This window comes from Manis javanica, chromosome 7 (genome assembly GCF_040802235.1).
Source record: "Manis javanica isolate MJ-LG chromosome 7, MJ_LKY, whole genome shotgun sequence".
NCBI classification, from domain to species: Eukaryota; Metazoa; Chordata; class Mammalia; order Pholidota; family Manidae; genus Manis; species Manis javanica.
The window spans coordinates 12,287,402-12,313,658 of record NC_133162.1 but is presented as its reverse complement, the minus strand read 5'-3'; the positions used below and the strand labels follow the sequence as shown (position 1 = coordinate 12,313,658).

General features: G+C 36.2%; 1 protein-coding gene across 5 annotated transcripts in view; it reads right to left on the bottom strand.

The window, feature by feature from the left end:
- The window catches only part of RAB11FIP2 (RAB11 family interacting protein 2), a 41,708-nt gene that overhangs the window by 5,814 nt on the left and 9,637 nt on the right, over nt 1-26,257 (bottom strand). For 3 of the 5 annotated variants that reach the window (XM_073240325.1, XM_073240326.1, XM_073240327.1), the window contains exon 4: nt 4,057-4,102. In XM_073240325.1, the coding sequence (XP_073096426.1) occupies nt 4,057-4,102 (46 nt within the window). Of the gene's footprint in view, nt 1-4,056; nt 4,103-7,063; nt 7,125-17,130; nt 17,175-26,257 lie in introns of those variants that run through there. The other 2 variants (XM_073240328.1, XR_012132994.1) reach the window with 2 other exon arrangements.

The window sequence follows — 26,257 nt, the reverse complement described above, 5'->3', positions numbered from 1 at the left end:
ATCTCTAAACAGGAAAGATATGTTAAATCTAAGTTATAGGAAAATTAAATGTCAGCAGTGGGTAAGATCATTTGGAGGGGCTGCAAAGAATCACAAATCTTTTGAAATATTAAAGACAAGAGTTAATAAGAGCCTCCACTAGATTAACAGAATGAATAGAGAGATGCTAAAGAGAAGTGAGTTCAAATCAGTAACATAATTTAAAACAACTTATTTGAGCAAACTGGAACAGACACAATTCTAAGATGTGTATTACATCTTTATCCCCAGAACACTTCAGAATATTGCTTTGCAAAAATTAAAGGACAATCCTGGTGACAATTGTTATCTTACATTTATTCTCTTCTCTTTCAGATCAAATAATTTTTTGTAAGCATAAGAACATATACAAACTCAGTATTTACTAGTTAATTTAATTGATCACGAGTAGTTTAGAAATATAAAGCTTATTAATTTCCTAACCACATTCTTATTAAACATTTATTATATTAAGCAGGTTTCTACAGAAAAGATAAGACATACTATTGAGGTAAATATAGTTTTTTAATTTACTAAAAATAAGATATAGTTTCTTTAAGCCAAGTAATTCTCCACAGATTTGAGACAGAAACCACCCAGGTCTGACTCAATCTTTATCTGATAAATGACATGTTCTCCAAGGTCCCTTTCAATTCCAAAATTTCCTGGTCTACAAAATGATTTTTTCAGAACTGCATTTGAAAAAATAACAGTGTCCAACTAAAGTAATTTCATTTTTCTAATAAAATATTTACTGAAAAACAGGAGTTCTTATGAGAATTGCAGAGATTAATGAAATTAAATGGGATTCATTACTACTTCGTTGACTGTTTTACTTTTTTTCTTAAACATTGCATTGTAATAATAGCATTGGTCTGAGTCACTCTAACCGTAATCAAATTATGCATATATGAACTGGTTTTTCTCCAAATTAAGTGATTATATACAGTTAGACAATCATTTATATTATTTAACACCATATCAGTACGACCAGATAATGTAGTTAAAATTTTTTTTTATTTCTCTAAAGACAATGAAGAAAGACATGTCAAAAAATTCTTGTTTTGATATAAGTAGTTTAAATTAATACCATGATACAAATCAAGCTAACAATTTAATCTCTTAAAATAATCAATTACTATCCAGAATACTGTTCTATCTACACTATAGCCATAATTTAGAATACACAAATCCAGTACTTGGCTTATTTTTTCCCTCACAACCATCTAATATTTATGTATAGATAGATTTCCTGGAAATACACTTCTGACCTTTTCAATAAATTTTCCATTGTTCTTTCATGTCAAAATTTTGCCCCAAATTTCTGCATCAAGTTTCTAAGCAGGAAAACATCTTAGAAACACATGTACTATAAACCATATTCTGGAAAATAATATAAAATAATTAAAAACAGTTTTATGCTTAGTTCCAGATTTTATGTCATATTTGAAAATTATGTAAACCTCCTAATTTCAGGCAGAAGGTTCTTAAACTGACTTACATACTCAATAAATATATAAATCCTTCTGTTTGTTGATATAAGTCCAAATCAAATACTAAAGATTAAGATTATCATATACAATGGGAAATGAAAGCATTTTCTCGTTACAAAAATTACTTCACTTAAAGAAAAAAACTCAGGAAAATACACAAACTGTTCTTTCAAAAGATACTTTTGATTCTTAGAAAAACTGCTTAAACTGAGAAATCTCCAAACTATGGTAAAGACTCAAATAACCTACAACAGGACTGACTCCTAAGTCCTCAATATTTTTTCCTCTAGCACTCCTCAGAGATAGTACACATGGTTTTAACATGTCTTCTTATGTTGAAATCTAATGCAAATTTTTCTTCTCTTCTTCCCTTTTCACAACCAATCCTTTTTTATTCCTACCCAACCGGTGTTAAAAATTTCCATATGCAGATATAAGAAAATAAGGACTGGGTGAGAGAGTAACAGAATCATTACATGAAATTTTCTAATCAGAATTTTAAAGAATATAGTTGTACAGAAGACTGAGAATTACTAGTGATCTATTTTTACTTTACACACAGTCTAGCCTTTTAAACTAGGAAATGTATATTTTTTACAATATTTAAATTTAAACAAAAGCAAATTATCAGGACTCAAAATAACTGAAGATTTAAAGAAAGGTTGTCCTGGTAACCAAATATTGGTGGGGTACTAACTGACATCCAAGGCAACTAGAGGAGAGAGAGAGAGATAAGATGAAGGCTTGGCATTCTCTGATCATCTCATTATTGTTCTAATGAGGAACTTTGCTCTGGGAATATCATCTCAGCTACTTTCACATCTTTTGTCCTACTCCCTTCATCTCCCTTTCAGTTCTTAATTAGGCCTTAAAGAGCTCACACTGCCCTTTCAACTGGCTACTGCTCCTGTTTAAACACTGTGCTTTCACAGACAGGTGTTGGCACTAGCATATAAGACATACAAACTTAATTACAAAATACTATGTCCAGAAGGGGGAAAAAAATAACTTGGTAGATGGCTATTATGGGAGAACTTAATGTAAATTACTTCAAACATCTTGTAATCTTCAACATAAAAATTGTTCAAATACTTTTCCTCAATAACGATCAGTATGAGGATGAGCTTTCTCCTCTTAATTGTATCTTGCAGTAAATTAACAGCACCTAGTAATCCTTTAACTGTCATTTAGAATAGTTAGTATTCCAGAGAAAAATAATCACACATCAAGGATTCTTTTATCACCTTTAAATCCTTTAACTAAAACAATTTTCACATTTTATTTCTTTAAAGAATTCTAAGGATGCTTTTACAGCAATAAATTACAAGATTGGAAAAGTACATTTACGAGTACATAGAAATTGTAATTAAGGTTACTTAATAAACAATAGCTGCATATTAAATTGATTTTTTGATGTTGCATTTTGTTTGAGATTAAGTAACTGCCTGATAGAATTCATTTTACTATCTGATCAAAGGCTGATTACATATATTCTGACATTTCTCTCCAGACTGCCATATTATAAAGAATTGAGTATTTATGAAACATCAAAACTTATAAATCATTTACATAAAATAGCAAAAACAGTACAAAGTCCTCTGCTTCCATAATATTTTCTACAATTTTAAAGACAAATAACTACACTTAGAATGGCTTATACACCACCATGGTTTCTTCTAGGCACATCACATCATAGAAAATTGTGATACGTTACTGCTTTAAAAAATCCTTATTATACATCTGGATCACACACATTAAGGACAGATGGTTCAAACAACAACCATCAGTCTCTTGGAATAAAGGCCCTATTTCTGCTATTCAGTGAGAATTTACTTTTCTACCAAGAATATGTGCCCATATTTTTGTAAAGTAACTTATTCTCTATGTTTAATACATTCAGCATTGACTGAAGATGCAATGGAACTCTGAACAGAGATCCAAACCTGTACTTCAAATAACAATAAAATGAAGTTATGATATCTGAACAATCCTTACAAAATATGTGAGCTAATTTAGCTGGTTGCTTCCAAGCCTATTAATACATTTGGTTTTGTTCTGACTGGGAATTTAAGTGTCCTAAAGGTTCTTTCAAATCATTTCCTGGTTAACTGCATCTCTTAACAGGATGCCTTTCCTATTCCTGAATGTTAACAGGCAGTTTTATTTTTTCTTCAAACTTTGTCAAAACAACAAAGTGTTTTCTCCACATACTTTTAGTTCATAACTATAGTGTTGACCTTGACATGCTTTCATATTAATTTAAATAGTCTGCAAACAAAATATGTATTATTCTAAATTGGCTTCAATTATAATTATGTTTGCTAGAACTTACACAGATCGTTACCTAAGTCATACCCTACCATATACTAAAGACAAAGTTTGAATTTTGCTTTTCTCCTTTCTCCCCAAATTACCATGCTAAGCTGTAGTCCACAGGTAGCCGAGGGATTCAGAGAGATAAAGACCTTTTTAGAAACATGTTCTGGACAGAAGGCTGGTTTGTGGCTTACTTTCTGGTAATTCTCTAACCCCCTCTGCAACTTACCAGGATTTTCCTCAGGTCTTCATTACTTGTCGGTTTCATATGAAAACTGAGTAATGAGAGACAAACATAAATGTTAGAAGTGTATGATAGTCGACGTGGAAGAAAACATAAAAACAGAACATTTTTAACCAACATTGCAATAACAATTTCTCAAGTCTTTCTCAGATGAGTGAAATCTAATCCAGGATGTAGAAAAAAAGCAGTGTTTATTCCTTCCACATTCTAAAGCATCTACAGTTTTAAACTTTGAAGTAAAACCTTTCAGTTATTTGTCAGAACTAAAGAAGTATAGTTTCTACACATCTTTAAACATAAATTATTTTAGCCACCTTTTTCATTTCATATACATAAGCACATTCACTCACCTTAGGCGCTCTGACATAAAACTACATGGAGAATTAAATAAATTTAGATTGGAAATATTGTAGCATAAAAGTTAAAGCAATCTTTTAAAAAATTCTATAGATGTTAGAAAAATTAACTGTTAAATATTATCCTATCAGTGTGAATGAATTCAGAGTTGTACGAACCATTGCTATAATTAATGTGATTTCTAAGTAGCTGGTCTTCAAAATTTAAATACCCAAATGAACCAAAACAAAATGGATATCTTCCATGAAGAGTAAGAAAACATCACAGCTGAATGCTATAATCGCTTCCTTCTTTAAACATGTCCATTAGGAAGAGGAATGCAATAAAAAAGAAGCGAAACTTCAAAGCCATCTGATGAGTAAATATTTCATCGTTGCTATTCAAGCTTAACTTTTACCCAGCACTTAAGAGTATTAGCCATTAGAACCTCTACAAAGCATTACTGTCCTAGGAACGTTTTTTATCTCCTCCCCTCAAAAAAAATAAAATGTATTTTTTCATTATCTGTACTTTATCAGTGAAATAATTGTAATCCTTTGGAGAAATTCAATTATACAACTTTTGATTGTGTGCACAAAAAGCCTGGACACTGGATACAACGTCTGGAAAATATCTGTTATTACAGGTATATATCCCAAGCTGTAAATCTATAGGGCATACATGAAGGAACTACCACCTCAAGAGAATTTCTCAAATATCCAAGGTTTCATTTGTTATGACTAAGATTTGTAGAACAAGCTTCCAGAACTGGTTGCTGACTTTTTCTAGCTAAAACTCTTGTGGATAAATTTAGTTATTTCCATAGAGCTGGGTGACATGGTAGAGAAGATTGAAATGTAGTTTAAAATACCTACAGTGCACCATGTATAGGCCGATGCAACTGACACTTTCTCATTCCTATATCCCACCATCTTTTGGTGTTCTGTATAGTCCCAGACTGGAGTCACTGTCCCAGCAAAGCCTCAAGGCCCTAACAAAAGAACTGCTTAAAGGAAAACAACAAAAACAAAATCCAAAAAGCCATTATCATATAGCACATGTAGGCCTAGAGTGCCATGGCAGCAGCTGCTAACACATGCAGTTCCCATCCTCTGATTTCCAATTCAAGGCAGTCAACATCACAGTCCAGTGGGACTAACATCTCCTTGCCCCATTACCTCACAGCATGTTGCTTTTTAATAGGTCAAGAAATGTGCTCGCCTGCCTCTCTCTCCATCTGACTGTGATATTCAGAACATAATGATTTATGTTCAGTTTTGACGGTAAACCACGGTGGTTACAAGCAGAGAAATGGTTGAGGGCGCTGGAGCCAGGTAGTATGAATTCAAATCCCGGTTCTGCCTACACTCGCGGTGGGACCTTGAGCAAGTTACTAACCTTTGAATGTGTCTGGGTTCCCTCATCTGTGAAGTGGGGATCCCAACATTATCCACCATATAAGACTACTGTGAAGATTAAATGAGTCAACAGCTTAGCTCTATGACTAGCAAGTAGAACATGTTCAATAAATCATGTTATTTAGTAAACATTTCCATAGCATTTGGACTGTACCAGATACTATTCTAAGCAGCTGACTAAAATTAACTCATTTAATCTTTATAACCATTAAGGTAGGTATGATCTTCATTTTCAGAATAAGGAAATGAGTCACAGGGAGGTTAGGTAACTTGCGTGGGGTCAAACAGTTGGTAAGTGGTGGAGGTCTCTGGCTCTGAAATCTGTCCTCTGATCTGGGACACACAGCCCTAGCCCCGTTCTCTGCACACAGAGCTACTCAGTGAGCCGTGGCGGCACTGCTGAAGACTTGAACCTGAGGACCCACGGAGTGATCAGAAAGCAAACACCACCTCGTTCAGAGGAAGCACCGTGGAGCTGCACTTGTGGGAGGCAAGAGGGGAGCACTCTTGAGAATTAAACTCTTAGATTCCACAGAGGAAAGAAATGTTCTACCACAGCAATTAGTCAAGGAAGGCTTATGTCAAGGAAAAAGTAGGATTTAAAATCACATGAAGGATAGGTTTGGTAGGCCAGAGAAAGAGGACTCTGAAGACATAAGTGATGGCCTGGTGCTGCTGGACACGGAAGAGCCAGGGACACAAGGCAGCGGCTGGGAAGGACCCTTGAAAGGTTTGGATGGAAAAGATGGGGGCCCTCAGGCCTGACTCTCACAGCAATTGGCAAGTTTTTGACAGCTGTAATCCTTTCATAAACATCCTCTAAATGCTTGAACTAAATTGCTGAACTAAGAAATAGAAATACTGGTATAGTATTTATTGTCATAAGGGTTTTTAAGGAACAGACATTTAGGACAAAGATTTTATTAAAATCACAAAACTAACAATATGTCATATCCAGGGGATTTAGCCTATAGACCTCAAGTGAAACTTGTAACAACCTGAAAAATGTCTGAGATTTCTTAAGAATGATTCAAGTGAGAAGTTCGCAACTGTAAGGGAAAATGGTGTCTAATGTAGCAAGGCCCGGAGACTCCCCATTATACCTGAGGTAACCTGAGTTCTCGGACACTCTCTCCAGCAATCCGCAGGGCAGAGCTGAGGGAGAGGGAGCTCTTGTGTTGGGCATTGTCTGAAATCTAAAGGCAGAACCCCTCCCTTGTGGTCGGCTTTATACTCACACACTGACGTGTCAAACACATGATGAACTCAGTCATTCATGGCTGCCTTTTTTGATCTGTCCTTAAAGGGAAAAAAGAGTTAACTGAACTGGATTGAATTAGCTTGAGAAAAATAAAATGTCTCTATTTATCGAAGTGTGGCACCAATTTGTGATATCTTTCTCTTTGGACTGCTATCCTCAATGTCAGACAAGATATTGTATAATACAGTCTGACTGCTCAACTGAGTTGTTGACAAGTTAAGGAAAATGGTGTTTTAATCAGGTAAAAATAAAGTTAGACATATGCACTCTGAAAAGGCCTATACAAATTAAAATTTCAAAATTAAAAAAATTAATTTTAGAAATCAGAACTGAAAGGAGTTTCGGGATGGCATAGGATTTTAAAGTAACTTTTAAACTGATAAAAAATATTTTAAATTCATATTTTAAAAATAATTTAAAGGAATAAAATGCTTACCTTACCATTCTGAAGTTTTCAGGTAAAGTCTATTTTTTATACTACGATTATTTCCAAATGTTTAAAATAATTTTTCCAAATAAACTCTAATTTTTTATTTTAAAATTAAGAGAACTCAAATATTTATCTCAAGGAATCATTAGCATCTCTTCTTCTATAACATCACTTAATTTATTTTGAAGTGAGAATAAACATTGAATAAAGAAATGTCAATTGGTAAGAATGTAAAACTGTCTCTCAACTTCTGCTACGGACAAATCTTCCACAGGCCAGAAAAGCAAACCAATCTTCGTAAAGTGGTAAAACTGACCACTGCAGAAATCACTAAGGCATCTATCTGGCTGTGGCCAGAGCTTTTTTCTTTGTTCCTATTTTCTCTTTTTAAAACATGAGTACATTCTTTTGGAGCAAGAACACCTAAGACAGAGAAAAGACTACTGAGAGTGTAAAAGTGGTTGTCAAGACAAAAAAAAAAGAAAACCCACAAAAGAGATCTATTAAAACTGATTAACTGTCTTGTTCGCAAAGACAAGGAAGCTGTGTATATTCCTGGCTCCAGGATTTTAACTCTTTCAATGAGAAGTCATGTAAGAATACTTGAAGCTCTTGTGAAGGCATTTAAAAACAAGTATTACATCTTCCATATCTATTTCCAAGCCCCATTCCTGCTGAAATGATAAAGCTAAGCCCACTTGGCCTACAACTTAACACATTTTAACACATGAATTCAAATTTTCTGCAAAATCCAGAGGTTTCCCACCTGGCTGGCAGGGGGCAGAAGGGATGGGATAGAAGAGTAATTTTCTCAAATACCATTCAATTCCTCAATGTGTACAGGAAATAAGTATAACTAAACTATCACAGAACTTCTGCCATTAATTATTTTCAAAGGAAAGACTCCTGTTGATCTTGTTTCACTGAGAGAGTGGGCTCTAGAGACCTGGGCCTTCACTTTGGTGACAAATGTAGTTGGGGGAGGGGAGGTATAAACTTAGAACTGTAAAAATACATAAACCCTTTAATGAGTCTGAAAAGAAAAATAGCCCATTTACAGTGAAACCAGGGCAAAGAATAATGACACTAGGCCAAAGAAAAATGCCATTTGTTCTTACTGGACTTTAGCCAGGGTACCAGGCACATTTCTGAGCACTTTACATGTTAACTCACTTAATCCTGTAACAATCCTATGAGATGAGTGCTACTTTTATTTCCATTTACAGAAGAGGAAACAGGCACAGAGGAGTTAAAGCTTACTCAGGAGAGCAGAGTTACTGAGTGGCGGTCAGGAGCCAGACTCCACACTCAGCCCCTGCAGCCATGAACCGCGCTTCTTCCACACAGGTGTTCCCAGCGTTCAGGCCCACCGTGAGCTCAGATGGCTGGCTTCAAGGAGTCCACTACAATTTCCTGAGGTTTCTTCCAATCAGAAACGACTACCAAAAGTCCAAGCCTTAGACGACATAAAGAGATAAGACCAAGCTGAACAGCAATAGGCTTTGAAATAGCTGTGACTAGTTCTGTCTGCCCTTTGTGCACCCCGGGAGGCTGACCTCCAGAAAGCACATAACTGGGCCCTGTTCCCACTGGCTTCCAGTTATGCTCTGCCACTGGGAGGCTCCACAAGAGATGGGAGGACAGAACGAAGAGGAGACAGGGTACTTACCTACTTCATCCTAGCATCTCACCCCTGCCTATCCCCTCCTACCACTCCTCAGCCCCTCCCTGCCACAGGGAAGCCTCGGCAAAAGCTTCTCTTCCACCAGCCGCAGCTGCAGCTACAGTGTACTGTCTCTCCACACCTCAGCATGGCGGGCCCTTCTGGACACTGCTGGTCCCTAGCACTATGCTACCCCTCCTTGGTGTCCTCAGTCCTAGCCACCCCTCTGTAAATGGCCTCTTTACTAAAGTTTCTTCAATTATCTGTTTTGAGTATGTCATTTGTTTCCTGCGGGGATGAGAATACAAGACTACACAATAAATGCCACTATTCACTTAATAATTTAAAGTGGTTAAGGACAACGTTTGTTTTGGAAGGGAGAAGAGAGAAACAAAGGAAAACAATCTCTCATGATTATTCAAATGAAGTATCTACACTTCCCTTTCCCCTTCAATTTCTGGGTTATGCTCCATAACTACTTACTTTAGCACTTTTAACATTGTTTTTCTTCCCCAAATACATAGTCTCCTACTTTGTAAATGATAATTCACTACCAGTACCAGCCACAAAAAAGTTCCTCGCCTTGACTGTACGACACTTCTCACCTTCACAGAGCTAGAGTACTTTACATTCTAAATTATTTTCTTGGGATTAAATTATGGGAGACTGAGTGTTTGTGGAGTTTTGAAATAGTTTAATTGCTCAAAGTGACTTGGATTTTAATAATACCACTTCACATTTATATACTGCCTTACAATTAAAAGCACATTTTCACAAAGAGAATGTCTTTAAACATGTTTCCAAAGGAACAATTACCTGTATGGTAGGATGCAGTCACTCAGGGTGAGATCTCACACAATCCCAATCCCTCTGATCAGTGTCTCGTCCTCATTCTCCCACTCCCTCACTCTCACCAGACCTGCTTTGTAGACCCCACTACCATCCCAGTTGTTTCCTAATCCACTTGTATTTATTCATCTCTGTTACCAGAGCACATTCACAGCCCCACTACCCCTCAGACGTTTTACCATTTTGATACTGCCAATCTCGAATCCCTCCCAAGAAACCCCTGCTGATTCTGTTAACATTACTCACTCATGTTCTCTAATCTGAAACACCCGACTCCAGTACTCATTGCTACTTTTATGAAGATCGCCAACAAACAATTTTTAGCTAAGGCAACAGCCTCCTCCTCTTTAACCCCTCAACTCCATTTGATATCAATGACTTGCTTTTGATTCTCTCTTCTGTGATATCTGGTAGCATATTTTTCTCCAACGTTTCTAAATACTCCTTGTCCTTGTATCTTCCTCCCTTCATCCCTACATGGGAAACATTGGATATTTCTTAAAGTTCTCTTTTCACACCTCCTTTTCTACTCTTCTTCAGTGATTTCATATTCTCCCACTCAACTACCATCACTAAATGGACTGATTACTGCTGTATCTTTTACCTTCAACCATAATTCCTTTATCCTTTATAATACCACCTTTACAAATGCCTGGTTAAGTTTTGAACTGGGTATCCAACTTGTACCTCAAAGTTAACATGTCCCAAACCAATCACCATCATCATCATTATATAAGTTCTGTTTGGTTTTCCTCCTTCTGGTACAACCAGCCTCATGGTCACCGAAGGCAAAGCCTCAGAAACGCCCCTGACTTCAGCCCTCAGCTTGTATGCCTCAGCAAAAAGCTGCCAGTCTCCCAATACAGCTTCGGGACGCAGATCTCTTATTGCTTCCTTGCTAAACATTCTCCCTGCTACCTTTCTGATCACAAGACCACATTATCCCCAACCTAGACTACTTCAACAGCCTCTTACCAGTCTCTGCCAAGGTCCAGTGCAGCCTATACATGTCTGGGTAGGATGCGCTAAAGCTCAAGTCACATTGCTATTTATACGCAAAAAACATCTGACCTCTAGCATCTCCCTGAATAGTAACAAAACTTAGCCTGGCTTTCAAAGCCTACTGGATTTGACTTAATTCATCTTTCCAAACTTACTGCTCACTACCTACTACCCATTTACAACCTACTTAACTGCTCTAAATATATTGTATCTTTAATCAAGAAACAGAACCACCACCACCTATTTCAAAGAATTACAATTAAAAGAGGAATGAAAGAAAATGAGTATGAAATGTTTCGTATGACACACTGCTATTTAAATATAAAGTGTATGAACCTAGGCACAGATCTTACATCCTTCATAAAAATTAACTCAAAACTGATCACACACATAAATGTGAAACACAAAACAAGAGAACTGCTAGAGGACAACATAAAATCCAGATGACCTGTGCATGGTAATAACTTTCAGATACAACAGCAAAGGCATGATTCATGAAAAAACTGATAAGCTGTATTTTATTAAAATCTTCTCTACAAAAGACACTGTTAGGAGAATGAAAAGACAAGCCACAGACTGGGAGGAAATATAGGTGACCCTTGAATAATGTGGGTGTTAAGGATGCTGGATACCTCCCCATCTTCTCACAGCAGAAAACCTACAAGTGACTTTTGACTGCTCCAAAATTTACTAATAGCCTCCTGTTGATTGGAAGCCTTACAAATAACATAGTTGATAACACATATTTTGTATGCTATATGCATTATATACTTTATTCTCACAATCAAGTAAGCATGAGAAAAGAAAACGTTTTTTCAAACTGTTGTAAATGTCCAAAAATTTTCTCCATATATTTATTGACAAAAATCCATGTGTAAGTGGACCCATGCCATAGTGTTCAAATCCATGCTGTTCAAGATCAACGGTATATGCAAAAGATACATCTGATAGGTATATACAAAAGATACATCTAATAAAGGACTATTATCCAAAATATACAAAGAACTCTTAAAATGCAACAGTAAGAAAACCCAATCTAAATATGCACCAGAGATCCTGACACCTCATCAAGGAAGATACACAGATGGCAATAAGTATATGAAAAGATGCTCCACACACGACATTGGAGAAATGCAAATTAAAACAATGAAAAAATACTACACACCTATCAGAATGACCTCAATCTAGGACACTGACACCACCAAATGCTAGCAAAGTTGTGGTTATCAGTAATCTGTCATTCCTGGTGGGAATGTAAAATGGTACAGCACTTTGGAAGACAGTCTGGCAGTTTCTAACAAAACTAAACATATTCTTACCATATGATCTAGCAATTGCATTGCACGGTATCTACATGAAGGAGCTGAAAATTACATCCACACAAAACCCTTCACACAAATGTTTACAGAAGTTTTACTCATAACTTTCAAAACTTGGGAACAACCAAGATGTCCTTCATTAGATGAATGGATAAACTATGGTACACCCAGATGCTATTATTCAGCACTGAAAAGAAATGAGCTATCAAGCTATGAAAAGACATGAAGAGAGCTTAAATGCACATTACTAAGTGAAAGGAGCCAGTCTAAAAAGGCTACATATAGTATGATTCCAACTACATGACATTCTGGAAAAGGCAGAAACTATAGAGACAGTAAAAAGATTAGTGGTTTCCAAGTGTTGGGAGAGAGAAAATGATCAATAGGTGGATCACAGAGGATTTTTAGGACAGTGAAAATACACTGTATACTATAAAGGTGAGCATGTGTGATTTGTCAAAAGTCATACATCTGTCAAAACCCACAGAATATTCAACACTAAGAGTGAACCCTAATGTAAACTATGGACTTGGTATAATTATGATGTATCAATGTAGGTCTGTCAATTATAACAAATGTACCATATTAGTGGAGGATGTTGATAATGGGAGAGGCTATGTTTGTGCGGGGGTAGAAGGTATATGGGAAATCTCTGTATCTTCCACTCAATTTTGCTGTTGCCTAAAACAGTTCCAAAAAGTAGATTTTTTTCTTAAAGTTTGCCTTTTGTGTATCTAGCTTAATCCTTGGATCCCCCACCTGTTTCTACTACATGCTGAAGTGTAAGTTGCAGGAAGAAATGGTATGTCATTAATCTTTTCAGTCCTAGCATCCAGCACAGTAGATGCTAGGGCATGGCAGATGCTTAACAAATGCATGTTGAATAAATTATATCCAGTGCTTAATAAAAATTTGTAACAACTGAGCTAATATTTGACTGGGTAAATCAATGAATAGGGTAATACAAGTTTCAACAAGATATCAAGTCCTCAAAAGAGAAAGGAAATCATTTTTCTGAATAATGATTACTTTTATCTAGACCTGACAGTACATTAATGAAATGTTTTTCAGTTCTTTTTAAGATAGAATTATTCTGATACTTACAATTGCCAATATGAATTAAAATAAATTTCAAATTGGTGACTTCCAATAAAATCAATATAACTAGCAAGTTGAATTGCCAACCAAATCTATATACCAGTTTAAGTATTTGACCGTGATACAGATTAATTGGAGATTTTCTGTCAATCCTGAAAAGTTATTCCATAGAGGGTCAATGTTAAAGGAGTTTAAAGAAATGTTCTTTAATCATCTTCTTCATAAGTAAAAAGTCCTAAAAAATTAGTGTGTCCAAAGAGAGATTCTACTAGTAAACACAACCTTTAGCACATTATAGTTATGTTTATTACACATGCACAGAGGGTTTAAGAGGCAAGGCACAACTCAACATTGTTTTTTTTTCCTTTTAGGAAAAAAGTGAGTACCAAATCAAATTAATGGTATCATAGATTAAAATATTGTATCTCTCCTGGGACTGGGCATGCAACACTAATACCTGGATGGCAAATAGAACCTAATACATAAATGTCTATGGGGATTAACAGTAATTTACTTATTAATATTCTCACAGGATATCTTTTATGAGATCTCATAGGCAAGACAATTAAAAACTGTGGTCAGTGACACCAAAGATCATGGACAGAAAATTCAGACCAGCTGCTTTTCTGTCATAAGCAGTATAAATAATGTTGTTGAAGTCTAAAACCTAAGGACTTAAAGACATCTATGAAATTAAGGCATGTTTCATCAAGAATGTTGTATTCAATCAAGCTTAACTTACTATTTCTCCTGATGATGAAAATAAATTATTAAATACAGTAAAAAAATTCACAAATTTCCAAGCATAAGCCCTATGGATTCCAAAAGTTCTCCATTTCTTTTAAACTACGCTTCTTAAGCTGACTCTAGAACATGAGAACAAATCCAGCAACAAGTCTAAAATTTCCCTGACATCTCAAATTTAACTTAAAAATTCAGGCAGAGTTTTGTATTTTACTCTATACCATAATCTTATTTCTTCTTTAAAAAGAATCTTTTCTCCCTCAATCTTCAGTTAAATTGTCACTCTGGGAAGTGGTGCTGTATTCATGTGTTGCTCTGAGTAGACCTGGTCCACTGCCTGCCATACACCCACTAGCACCTATTTGGGGTGGGGGAGATGGGGCTCTAGTGCTGTTTATTTCAGAAGTAAACAGTGACTCTGGAAGGAGTGATGAGAACAGGCACCAGGCCCCTATTCAGGGACAGGCCCTGCAAAGGCTCCATCTGTCTCTGTCATCAAGACAGCATGTCTGTCTCTTGATCAGCCTTTTTCTGTGAGGAGAGGCCGAGGACAACCTGTTAAAGGAACTCTTCCAGGAGGTGGGGTGAGGCAAGTTAGCCCTGGGTCCCTCTGGACTAGGAGAAAAAGTCCAGAGAGCCCACAATGCCCCTCAGCCAAGAGTAACCCAAGTTGGCTCTGTTCCTGGGACAAAGCCAAGTTCCGGAGATGAAGCCATGGTGCCCTCTGGTCATCAGGAAGGCCTCAGGTGTTGAAGAACAGCCTACAATAAGGCTCCTGGCCGGAAAGCACAGTCATTTCTGTGGCTCCTCCAAGGGAGACACCACGACAGCCTGATTTCTCAGGGCCCCTCCACTGGGCGACACAAACCCCAGACTGCTTCTCCTTGAAAGCAGAGCTGATGGGGCAACTGGGAGACTTCTGGCCACTCCACACCCTAAGCTGAGAAGCCTACCCTTAAAACATTCTTGGCGATGAAGAGCTGGTTTTGCAGGGCCATGAAATTATAAACTTTGCAGGAAAAGATTATTATTTTGTATAAAAATACACTCTCCAGCCACCCCATTAGATGGTTATATAATTCTATGGGAAACTGTACATTATACTGTATCTTTCAGCCAGCTCTTTCTGAATGGTTCTTTACAAAAAAAGAAAAAACTACTCAAGAATATTTAAAACACAGGTACACACCGATTTAAAGAATGTACCTTGTAATATCTGCAAATTTCTGATGCCATAATAATTTCCCCATTGTCTTTTTCCTATAAGCTATATAATTAAAATCACTTTTTATTGCAAAAATTTTGTTCTGAATCTAAAATTGCACTTAGAAATGTAGTCTTTCTGGTTTGACTTCAGGTGTGTCTCTTCCTATTCAGGTCCATTATCGCATATATAATAGCAATGTCACTGTTCTCTGGGTTTTCCTAAAATTTTACTTTCATCACATCACTCATTTTTTATTTTTTTATTAAGACCCTACCTATCTCTGTAAGGACAAGAGATAGTCCATAAAATAAATGGACGATATTCCAAAAATTTCTTACATTTAAGTTTTGGTTATATATTTTTTTCTGTTAAGTGAAGAGTATTTTTTAAACCAGAATGATAGAATATTGCAAATACAATTAACATTATTTCAGGCATATAAAGAACCTTGTTGAGTCAGGCCACTCAAGTAGAATCTTATACTCTTGGTGAAAAACAAAGAAGAAGAGGGTACTTTCACTGACAAAGAAATGAAGGAGGCAACCTCCAAGTCTTGGTCAGAAGAGATACACTGGTGCCTGTGTGAACTTCCTGAGGCAGGGGCCCTCTTCCCAAAAGGGCTTTGAAATGTTCTGAGTTTTCCATAAACAGCATTTATCCTGCTTAGTATGATAGTTTGAACTGCCTTCTTCAACAATTTATCTGAGCTCAACGATATGAGTTTAGGAAATATTCATTGTGCTTTAAAGTGAAGCCAAAGCTTAGATATCTACCCTGCAATGTCCTTTTCGGTGCTATGCAAGAATTTCTGAACACAGAATTTAACAGCAATATTGGTTATAATGCCTTTGCCTTGTAAAGTAATAAAATTAATTTCCTATTTAATACAGGGAATACTTTTAAATTTCAACGTGGTTTAGTTTATTTCATCAAAGATTATTACTGAACATACATCTTGAAAGAAACTAGAAAAACTATCATGTTTCACTGCTTTCTGTCGATATATATGTCCTTTATAGACCAGTGAAAGCATGAGCTCCTAAATTCTACTTTTATTTAAGATTTTTCTTTAAGTTGAGAATATATTACTTGCAACTGATTTCATTTAACTTATTTAAAGCAATTGTTATATATTCTGTAGATGCTGCATTGTAAGATCATAGTGAAAGCTACCACTGCTAGACTATGTGGCAAATACTAGCCTCAACACTTTATGCATATTACATTATTTAATCTCTTCCACAACACCAAGGTTGTTATTCCATTTTACAGTTGAAAAAAAGAGGCTTAGAAAGTTTAAGTATGGTCAAACACCTATTCAGCAGCCTCAAATCCAGACCTGAGTCCTAACACTGAACTCTTAATACCTATCCTATAATCCCTTCAGAATATACTATTACTGTATTTTTATTTTTTCATGTCACACTATAAAATTCTTGGGTGGAAGAAGAATGCATCAAATATATTTACTGAATGAAATATTAAATTATGTTCAGTATGATTTCCAACTTATTTCGGGCACTTAATTTCTTTGAAAATGAAAAAAAACTATATAAAGCAAATATACTGTAGCCTCAAGTAAACAAAATATGTGATTAACCTGAACACCCCATTCCCACACCAAGATGCATAACAAAGAGGTCATTATACTTAATGCAGAGCCCCTGCAGGGCATTCACTAATTGGCTCCTTGGTAGCCTAAAGTAGGAAATATACTTCCCCGGGAACCTACCAGGCAGGGAATGACAGACACAGAGGACAGCTCCATGACTCCAACTAGAGAAGAAATGGTAAAATTACTAAGTAGTTAGTAAAGGGCTAATGATACAATAATACATAGCCACAGAACATATTCCTTTATAGTGTACCTCACAATTTTTAAAATGAGCTTTCTTGCTATTTACTTAGCAATTGCCTATTTATTCATTCTCCAACTAATAAAATCAAGTTCAGTGGTCAAGAGCAAGCTCAAAGGCCTCTTCCTTGAAGAAGCATTTCCCAATTCCCAGCAAACTGTTCCTCTCTACATTTCCAACTCGAAGTTCAACATAGTTCATTCTGCTTGAACTACAGGTCATTGCTGACATATCCCCCTCACCAGCTTGTGTGACTACTGGGACTTCAGTTCTCTATGAATCCTATATTCAACCCACCCTCCCCTATAGGCCTAGTAGAGGTTTACATACCTATTTGTTAGAATAATTTTAACAACTGCAATTTGAATTAAGTTTTAGTCTAGGCCAAGCTAATACATGTAATTACTATTTCAGTGGTATTAGCACTTTGTCAGAATGATTTCTAAACTGAAAACAGATACTCTAAAAACATTTTTATCTGATGTATATTTAATATGCAATAAATATTTGTGTATTTTAATATTTGTATTATAATTAACACATCAAATCAAAGAGAAATAATTTATTCTTAAACTACAAGTTCAAGAAGACAACTGTCCAATGTCTGGATCCTAATATTCTTAGTTAAATGCATATAAAGAAAATCATTTCATAATTAATTGCTTTAGTTCTTATTGCCAGAAGCTATTTAAAACATGCTGCCCATAGGTAACACTACCCACTTTTATTAAAAATGTAGAAACAACACCTGTATTTCCAAAGTTTAAGCTTAGATGTTATGAAAACAGGTAACCCCAGGTGATGTGGTCAAAAAGGAAATGTTCTAAATATGAGTGGCCCAAAAGGAAATATACTAAACACAGAAGTAGGAGGCCTGAAAAAGTGATGTACATAGAAGTAAGAGCTGAGTGTAGAAGAAGGAAAAGCTATTCTCTTGATGAGACACTAAGAGAAAGTGTCCAACAAGGGACAAAGCTTTGTAAAGTCAACACCACTGAGGAGAAATACATGTAGTAACTACAGTGTTAAGGTGAACACACTTTAAGTGCATTGAATCCATAAGCAGTTACAAAAATGTGCATTCTTGTTTCAGGGAAGCCAAAACGTCTTTCACTGTTCAGAAACACTCAAGAACCGTTATTGTGCTGATACTAACTTGCTTGTCTCAAGCAACTCAAAACACATAATAACTATTCTCTAAAACAAAACTCTAAAAAGACAGCAACTCATTAAATACAAAAACAAAGAACTCAAATCTCTCCATCAAGACTAAAACACCAACTTCAATTCAAACACTACAGACCTGATGTGGTAATACAGAGCTTCCTCAGCTTATGATGAGATTACTGGGGTTATATCCCAAAAAACCTACTGAAAACTGAAAATACCATAAGTGAAAATACATTTAATATATCTAACCTGCCGAACATCATAGCTCAGTAGCCTACCTTAAACACGTTCAGAATACACATTAGTCTACAGATAAGCAAAATCATCTAACACAAAGCCAGTTTTACAATAAAGTGTTCAATATCATGTAATTTATTGAATACTATACTAAAAGTGAAAAGCAGAATGGTTGTTAGTATATTGGTTGTTTGTCCTCGTGATTGCATGGCTGACACTGGGGCTCAGTGCTGCTGCTTGGAGTTATGAGAGCATCACACAATCACAAGCACAGTAAAAGATCCAAATTCAAAATCTGCAAGTATGGTTTCTAGTGAATGCCTATCACTTTGACATCATAAAAAAGGAAAAATCCTAAATCTGAGGCAATCTGTGTAGTTTTTACAGTGTTGTCTAGTTTAGCCCAGGAATATCTTACAGATACTCTCTTTTCTTCCATTCTCACTGCCAAGTGACCTTCATCAACTCTTACCTCAACAATCACACTAACTTCCTAGTTTTCCTGCCCCGAGTCCTCTCCTCCCCTTCCCACTCCTGTCCCTAGCAGATTCTCCGTGCTACAGGGCTATCTAAGTTACTTTTTTGATAGTATCACAATCCAACTTAAAACTCTTCCAAGGTTCTCCAATGGCCAGTCCACAGCATACAACCCAGACGTAATATTTACATGCCTGTCTATATGAGCTCTGGGAACAGGATTTATGTCTTAATAACTTCTGATTTCCTAGTAAATATTCTAAAACTAATGGAAATGAAAGTATCATTTGATTATCAGATCTGAAATTGAGACAAAAAATCATTTTGAAGGACTAGAGCAGTCAAACTGAGGAGGGAATGGAATGAATCAGAACTGCAAGGGCTTCCTTTATACTCTTTAATCTTCAGAGTATAACTTGTCTATGATAAAGGTTTGCTGATGCTGGGAGTTTTCTGAGCCAAAACTCGATTCATAGCCCAACAATTTCAAATTTACACAGAAAATAACTAAACCAAATATTTGAAATTGGGAATACCAAGTCTCAGACTCGAAGGTTCCATAGCACGAGTGGAGGTATCCATGCATATGACGTAGAAAATAAGCTGGTGAAGGACAGTCTCCTCTCTGGCCTCAAGCCTGAAAGTTTTAAAGGGGCCCGGCAACGTTAGGTCAATTTAGAGTAGGCAATTTTAGCCAACAGGCCACAGGTGAAAAACACAACAGTAAAGGTCTAAAACAACTTAGAATCGTATTAATTTACATCTTTCCAAAGTGCTGTTCTCAAAATACATATGTTCACTAATTGCAATTAACAAAGATTATTAATCTGCATATAACAAGCTTAGCTGCTTATTGGCTTTGCAAAGAAAAAACCCTCTCAAATCCTATCTTAAAAGTTAAACTAAAAAATTTACATATTGATATATAAAAATTAGTACATTGGGTCACTGGAATATAATCTTAATACTTTCCTATCAGAAACCTCAAGAGGACTTACATATTATATGTGGAATTTGATCATAATATAACAACCTGTTCTTTAACTATTGGACTCACTGTGTTATCCTGTGTCCAGTCCTAAGAGCTCGTTAATTACCTAAACTATATCTCCATAGGTCTTGTTAATTACCCGTCTCCTGTCTCAGAGGACCTTGTTAATAACTTGTACAGTCTCTCTAAAGAGGTCCTAACAACACATTAAAATTAAAGATGCTTTTCTTTTAGCACCTGTCAAGTGCTGTAAATTGAGAAATTTTCACATCAGTTTATTAGCCTACAGTTTTTGTGGATTTTTTAGGCTGCTTTTCTTCTCTCACAGAATCTCTCGGTATCTCAATCTCTCAGCTCAAAATAATAATAACAACAACTTAGCAAAGTTTGTCTTTTTCTGTTATAGAGCTTTTTTTGTTTTCAATTTTGAAGTCTATAAATATCAATTTGCATTAGTGAGTTAGCAAAAGGATGGCATGGTTGGTATCTGCAAATTAACCCATTGGGAGATGTACCAATTAATGAGAGCTATTCTAATGAGCATTAGGATGACAAAGGGTAAAAAAGTTTCTAGTATCTGGGGAGCTAAGCATAAAAGTTCTAGTTAGTGTTAAGGGAACTAATCACACTGCATATTCCATGTTCCCAGTCACTGTTTCATTGGATACATTCTGTAAATCCCTGGGCACTAATGAATTAATGAGTCTAAAAATCATCTCAAAAGTTTTTGTTTTCTATCTCATAAATGAAGCTACAAATTTTCAGCTGTGTAAAAGATTTATAGCCTACCATGAATAAGCAAATTATGTTTAGTATTAGACAGATATGAACAAAAAATTATATTGCTATTAATACAGCTATTAAAATAAACCTTATGCATGTTAAGATTTATTGTGCCAAAGACTGAGCTTTAAATTTACACAGGAAAAATAAAGTCCATAAAGAACATTATAAAGATGAAGATTTTAAAACTATGAACAGGATTTTTTCTTTGGATCATTTGTTTACTATAACTTTTTAAAATCAAAATGTAAACCTATAGTAAACAGTCTATCATTTTTTAATGGACATGTTATATAACTTCATATAATGGTGCACACTTATAAGCCTATAGTGATTTTTGATTTGTAAGAATTAAAAACACACTTAAGTACACATTCTAGGTAACCAGTTTTTTGTAGCTTCTAAGAAAGGTATGATACAACCATAGGTGGGAATTAACTAAAGGAAAGAAAAGGAGGCAGGGCAGAGGGGAAAAAGGTAAGTAGGTCAATCTGATCCCAAAAGTAAAAGAATGCTATCATGTCAAAATTATAAAATACTAGTGATAAATATGAGGTCTTACCTAGACACTAATTCCTTGATAGTACACTAATTCTGTACTGCCCTAAAAAGTAACTAGCTGCCCTAGGTTCATCAGCTAAGTAGACAGGTTCTTCCACAGCCTATGGAAATATGAGCATATATGCTCTAATAAAATCAGTAATACTAGGAACATTATAAAACACAATATTAAGTTATCACAGAGCAACTAAGAGTTTGCTACATGGTATTCACAATTACAATAAGGCAGGAAATAATGAAGGGCAAGCATGTTCTTTCTGAGAGGCACAAGTAAAAGGATGTTCCAAAAACAAAATTCTATGGAAAAAATATCTCCCATAAATTCTTGCTCTCCCATGAGCTGCCCCTCTAACCTCAAGCAACATTAAGCTCATCATATGGAGTATGCCAATGTTATTGACTATTTTTTAATTTCAGCATAAGACATACACAACCAAGTTTCTCCTTATATTAATGAATTCCCTGAAGTAGGCAGAGGTTCTTCCATCCTAAACGTGTTCATGGAGCCTCAGAATAATACATTACAAAGATAGTTTCTCTTCAATTCATTATAGGTGGCATACAAAAACAAGCATTATTTTAATGCTTTAAGTATTATTAATCACTACTGATGCCTAGGTTTTACATATATCCTGAGACAATTCATCCACAGATGCCATGAATATTTAATAGACATTTCTGCCTGGTCTTCAATGGCTATATATAATTTAGATGTTTCTTAGCTATTCAGCGGGCTCTCAAACTCCTCCCCACATCCCTGTTTTAGTCAAGCTGATCTCCATACTGCGTCCTCCACCTTAGTTAGGCCCCTATAAGCAAAGCCAATGGGACTAAGTTGTCTCTTCTGTTTACCCACATACTGCCTGATTCCTATTCATCGCTATGCATTTATTTACTTAACTCTCATGAAATAGACAATATAATTTAGCTCAGCAATTTTAAAACCTGCCTGAGAGTCAGTGGGAAGTTTTTAAATGTTGATTTTTATTTCGGTGCCCATTCACTGAAGATTCTAACTCAGTGTGAGGTAGGACCCAACAAGCTGTAGCTCAAGAACTCCCCAGGAGCCATCGATGATCAGCACTGAAGACATGTATTGATCTGGCTGCCATGGCCACTCAGAAGAGAAGACTCAGCAAAACAATTACGAAGCTTACATAGTTTAACAAGGAAGACTAAAACCAAGACACAATAAACATCATACAGCGATCATGTTCTTCAGTATCAGCAGAAATCCAAAGAAGGGAAACATCATATTAATCAAGAAAGAATTAAAGAGATTTTAGCATCAAGGCAAGACAGGCCTGGCCACTCAGACAGGTCGAGAGAGCACACACACCACCAGTGAGCTGAGGCATGGAGATCGCCAGGGCCTCAGGGTGGAGGAGGAATAAGGAAATGAGCTAGAACCGGAACATGAGGAATAGAACAAAGTTGGATAAGTAAGAAAAGCCTAACATTCAACAAGCCTTGAAGATTAGAAAGAAGAGTGGAGATTTGGTGTTGCAAGTTTATAGTTTTTAAACTTTTTTGAACTAGGCATTCTTAGAACAAGAGGTACTATGGTAGCTGTGCCCTACATGCTAAATAACAGTAAGGCTCAGTGCCATAAATAAATAAATGCAAAAACTGCACTAACTTAATATTTTGAGAACCTATCAATTACACAAGGTTTAACAGGTTACCCTTGGTTAGACGGCCTTCCACATATATTCAGGGACCCAGAATAGATAGCTGTTCCTACCTTGTCTGTCTGCCCTTCATAAAGATCTCCATTCAGCTAGTGAAAAGTTCAGCAAACTATTTCTGTATAAGGCCAAATAATATTTTTGGCTTTGCAGGCCATATAGTCTCTGCTCTACTATCATAACACAACAGGAACCATAAACAAATGGGTGGGCTGTGAAATGTTATTTACAAAAACAGGCAGCAAGTCAGACCTGATCCCAAAGCCTTGTTTGCCAACCCCTGGTCTAGGATAGGGAGAAAGAGGCAAAATGGAGGCTTGTGAAGGAGGTTTTCAGGACCCAGACCTGGAAGCAGAATACATCTCCTCCACTAACTCCTCAATAATAAGCCAGAACTTAGTTGAGTCTCCATCTAAGAGTGTAGCTGTGTCTGTTAAAAAAAAGAATGACAATTTGGTTTCTGAACACACATTTCCACTTTCCAGTGAAAAAACAGTCCAGTGTTAAAGAACTGGTTGTGCACAAATTACTGAAAATGATATGACAAATGTAACATACATCCAGGTATATTTGGTTTTGAAAAATTATATACTGCTGGTGCAAAAAACAGTATTTACAAATTGTGGGGTTAACCACACAACAAAATAGTTGATAGTGATGATGCTAAACTACCAGTGATTTACAATGAAAAAGAACAGCAGCAATTTTAAAACACAAACTCGATACCAATAATGAACTGATGAAACATTTAACTGAAAAGTACAAGAATCCCAACTACACTTTCATTACAAGTGTGGCAGGAGTTCTGCTGCATGCCACGTGTGAGACAGTGTGTGGACTTCTTAGAACCAGCATCTATGGCAAGCAGAACACTGAGCTCACTGCACCTGATTGTTTCCTCTGGGTCCATAGTGAATCCTATTTCTTACCTGGCTGTACTGAGGCTGGGACATACCTGAGCTCTGGCCAATGGGACATATGTGGAAGTAATGCATACCACTGCTAGGCCTGGCCACCAAGACGGCCTGTGTGGATCCTCCATTCTCCCTACTGCACCACCTTGGGGGTCAGGTGTTAAATGGTGGCTTTAAGACAAGGAAGGAGCCTGGTTCCTGGATAACGTGGGGAGCTGAGTGACTGTATGCATACAGCAAAGCACCCACTTCTCTCTTCCCCATCATGGTGAATTAGGTTGTGAAAATGAGCAATCAACTTTAACTGTGACAAGTCACTGAGATCTGGGGTTCTTTATCACAGTTGATAACCTATCTTAAAACAGAATTCTAATAAATTCCAGAAATATGCTGTTTAGGGTATGAATACTAACTTTTAAGAGTCCTTTAAAACTCACTTCGACATTTAATGATGTTTAATTATACACAGAAGTGTACAAATTTGCCTTTATTCAGTCTATTAGAAAGATCTTCACAACCCACACTGGGCTGGAAGCAGGAGACTAAGGGAATGAAAACAGCATTTTAAGAAATAGGTCCACTATACTGTATTCATTTGTTCAAAACTCTTTTTCTAGCACCTACTACCTACCAGGCATCATGTTGGAGATTAAGGCAGAAAGATGAATGAAATGCAGGCACTGCCTTCAAGTTGTTCATGGTGGCTGGAGGGAAAAATGTGGCTGGTCTATTAGTCAACAAGGTGATGCCCCATAAGCAAGCAAGACTCATGTAGGAAAGGGCGCAACCCAAGACAGCTCCGAACCCCTCCAAGGGCAGGACAGGCTTCAGAGAAGGCGGTGCATGGAAGGAGACTGAGAGTCAGTATCTAGTAGCTATTAGCAGGGAAAAGTGTTTCAAGAGCCCTGTTCTTTGTTAAGTAACCCAACAAAAAGCCTGATTCATTTCCTCTTTCAGTTTTATTCACGACTACAGGATTTATTCCAAGAACAGAAGCAAAATACAGTATTTTTTGTGACTTTTAAGGTTGTTTCTTCAGATGGTTTAACTTATACTATAAAATAAAAACTCTAACTTCTAAGAAAAGTGTTCTTGAGTACTTTAAAAATTTTTGGCATAAGGAAAATTATCCAGTTTTAATCACACACATTAGTCACTCAGAGTATAAGGACATGGTTCCCGTGCACCTGCAATCACAGCTGAGCCAGGTCACTCACAAAGAACAAAATCCAGTTTCACTGCTACAGATTTTACCCTTAACTTTGTTAGGCATTCTCACAAACATCAGTCACAAGAGTCCAGGAGACTCTATAAACAGACCTATTTAGCACTACTGGAAAAAAAGATTCACAGCATGTGTGCTAGTCTATAGCTTCAAAAATGTATTCGGTGTAGATGCTAATTGAGAAACCTAATCTGTCCCATACACCGAAGGGATGCTAACGGGAAAATAGGTAGGAGTGCAAGTTATGTAAAGACAACATTACCTTGACCATAGCCTCCCACATTCCACTCAAGATAAAGTTGCTTTCCAAAAATGTGAACTGCATTTGCATCCTTCAATCTTATTTTAATACAATTAATTATAGCTACTCCTTCTTGCAAATGTTCTACATTTACCACAAAGACGGTTTGTGACAAAAAGGAAGAGTAACTTCCCAAGAATCTATAAATGTTTCAGTCCGCATATCTGGCAACTCATAGAATATGAAAATGAAAGAATATGAAGAGAAAATCTAAAAATTTTTAAATCTATTATTTTGCAGTCATTTTATACACATACCAATAACAGCTCTAATTTTGATAAAAACAGTGCTAATACTGAAGTAATCAAAAAACAAAGTCTAGATGTAGCAAACACCACATTCATAAACCCATGGTAGCCATGTAAAATAGCCCAAGTGTAAGGCAATTTAAGATCTGAGGATACTTATTTTTCCATAGGCTGCCATAAGTTAAAAATATTGTTTCCTTACCAGTTCCCATTTTTTTTTATTTTGACTCTAATATAAATTACCTAATCTCTCATACAGGTGCTTTCTACAATTGTTTTTCAAAAAAAGTTCAGTAAAGGGGAAAAAGCAAATGTATTTCTATTTACCTCTATAATTTAGAACTTGATGCAATATGAAGTATACTATGCATAATATCAACATAAAACATTTCAGAACAACACACCAGA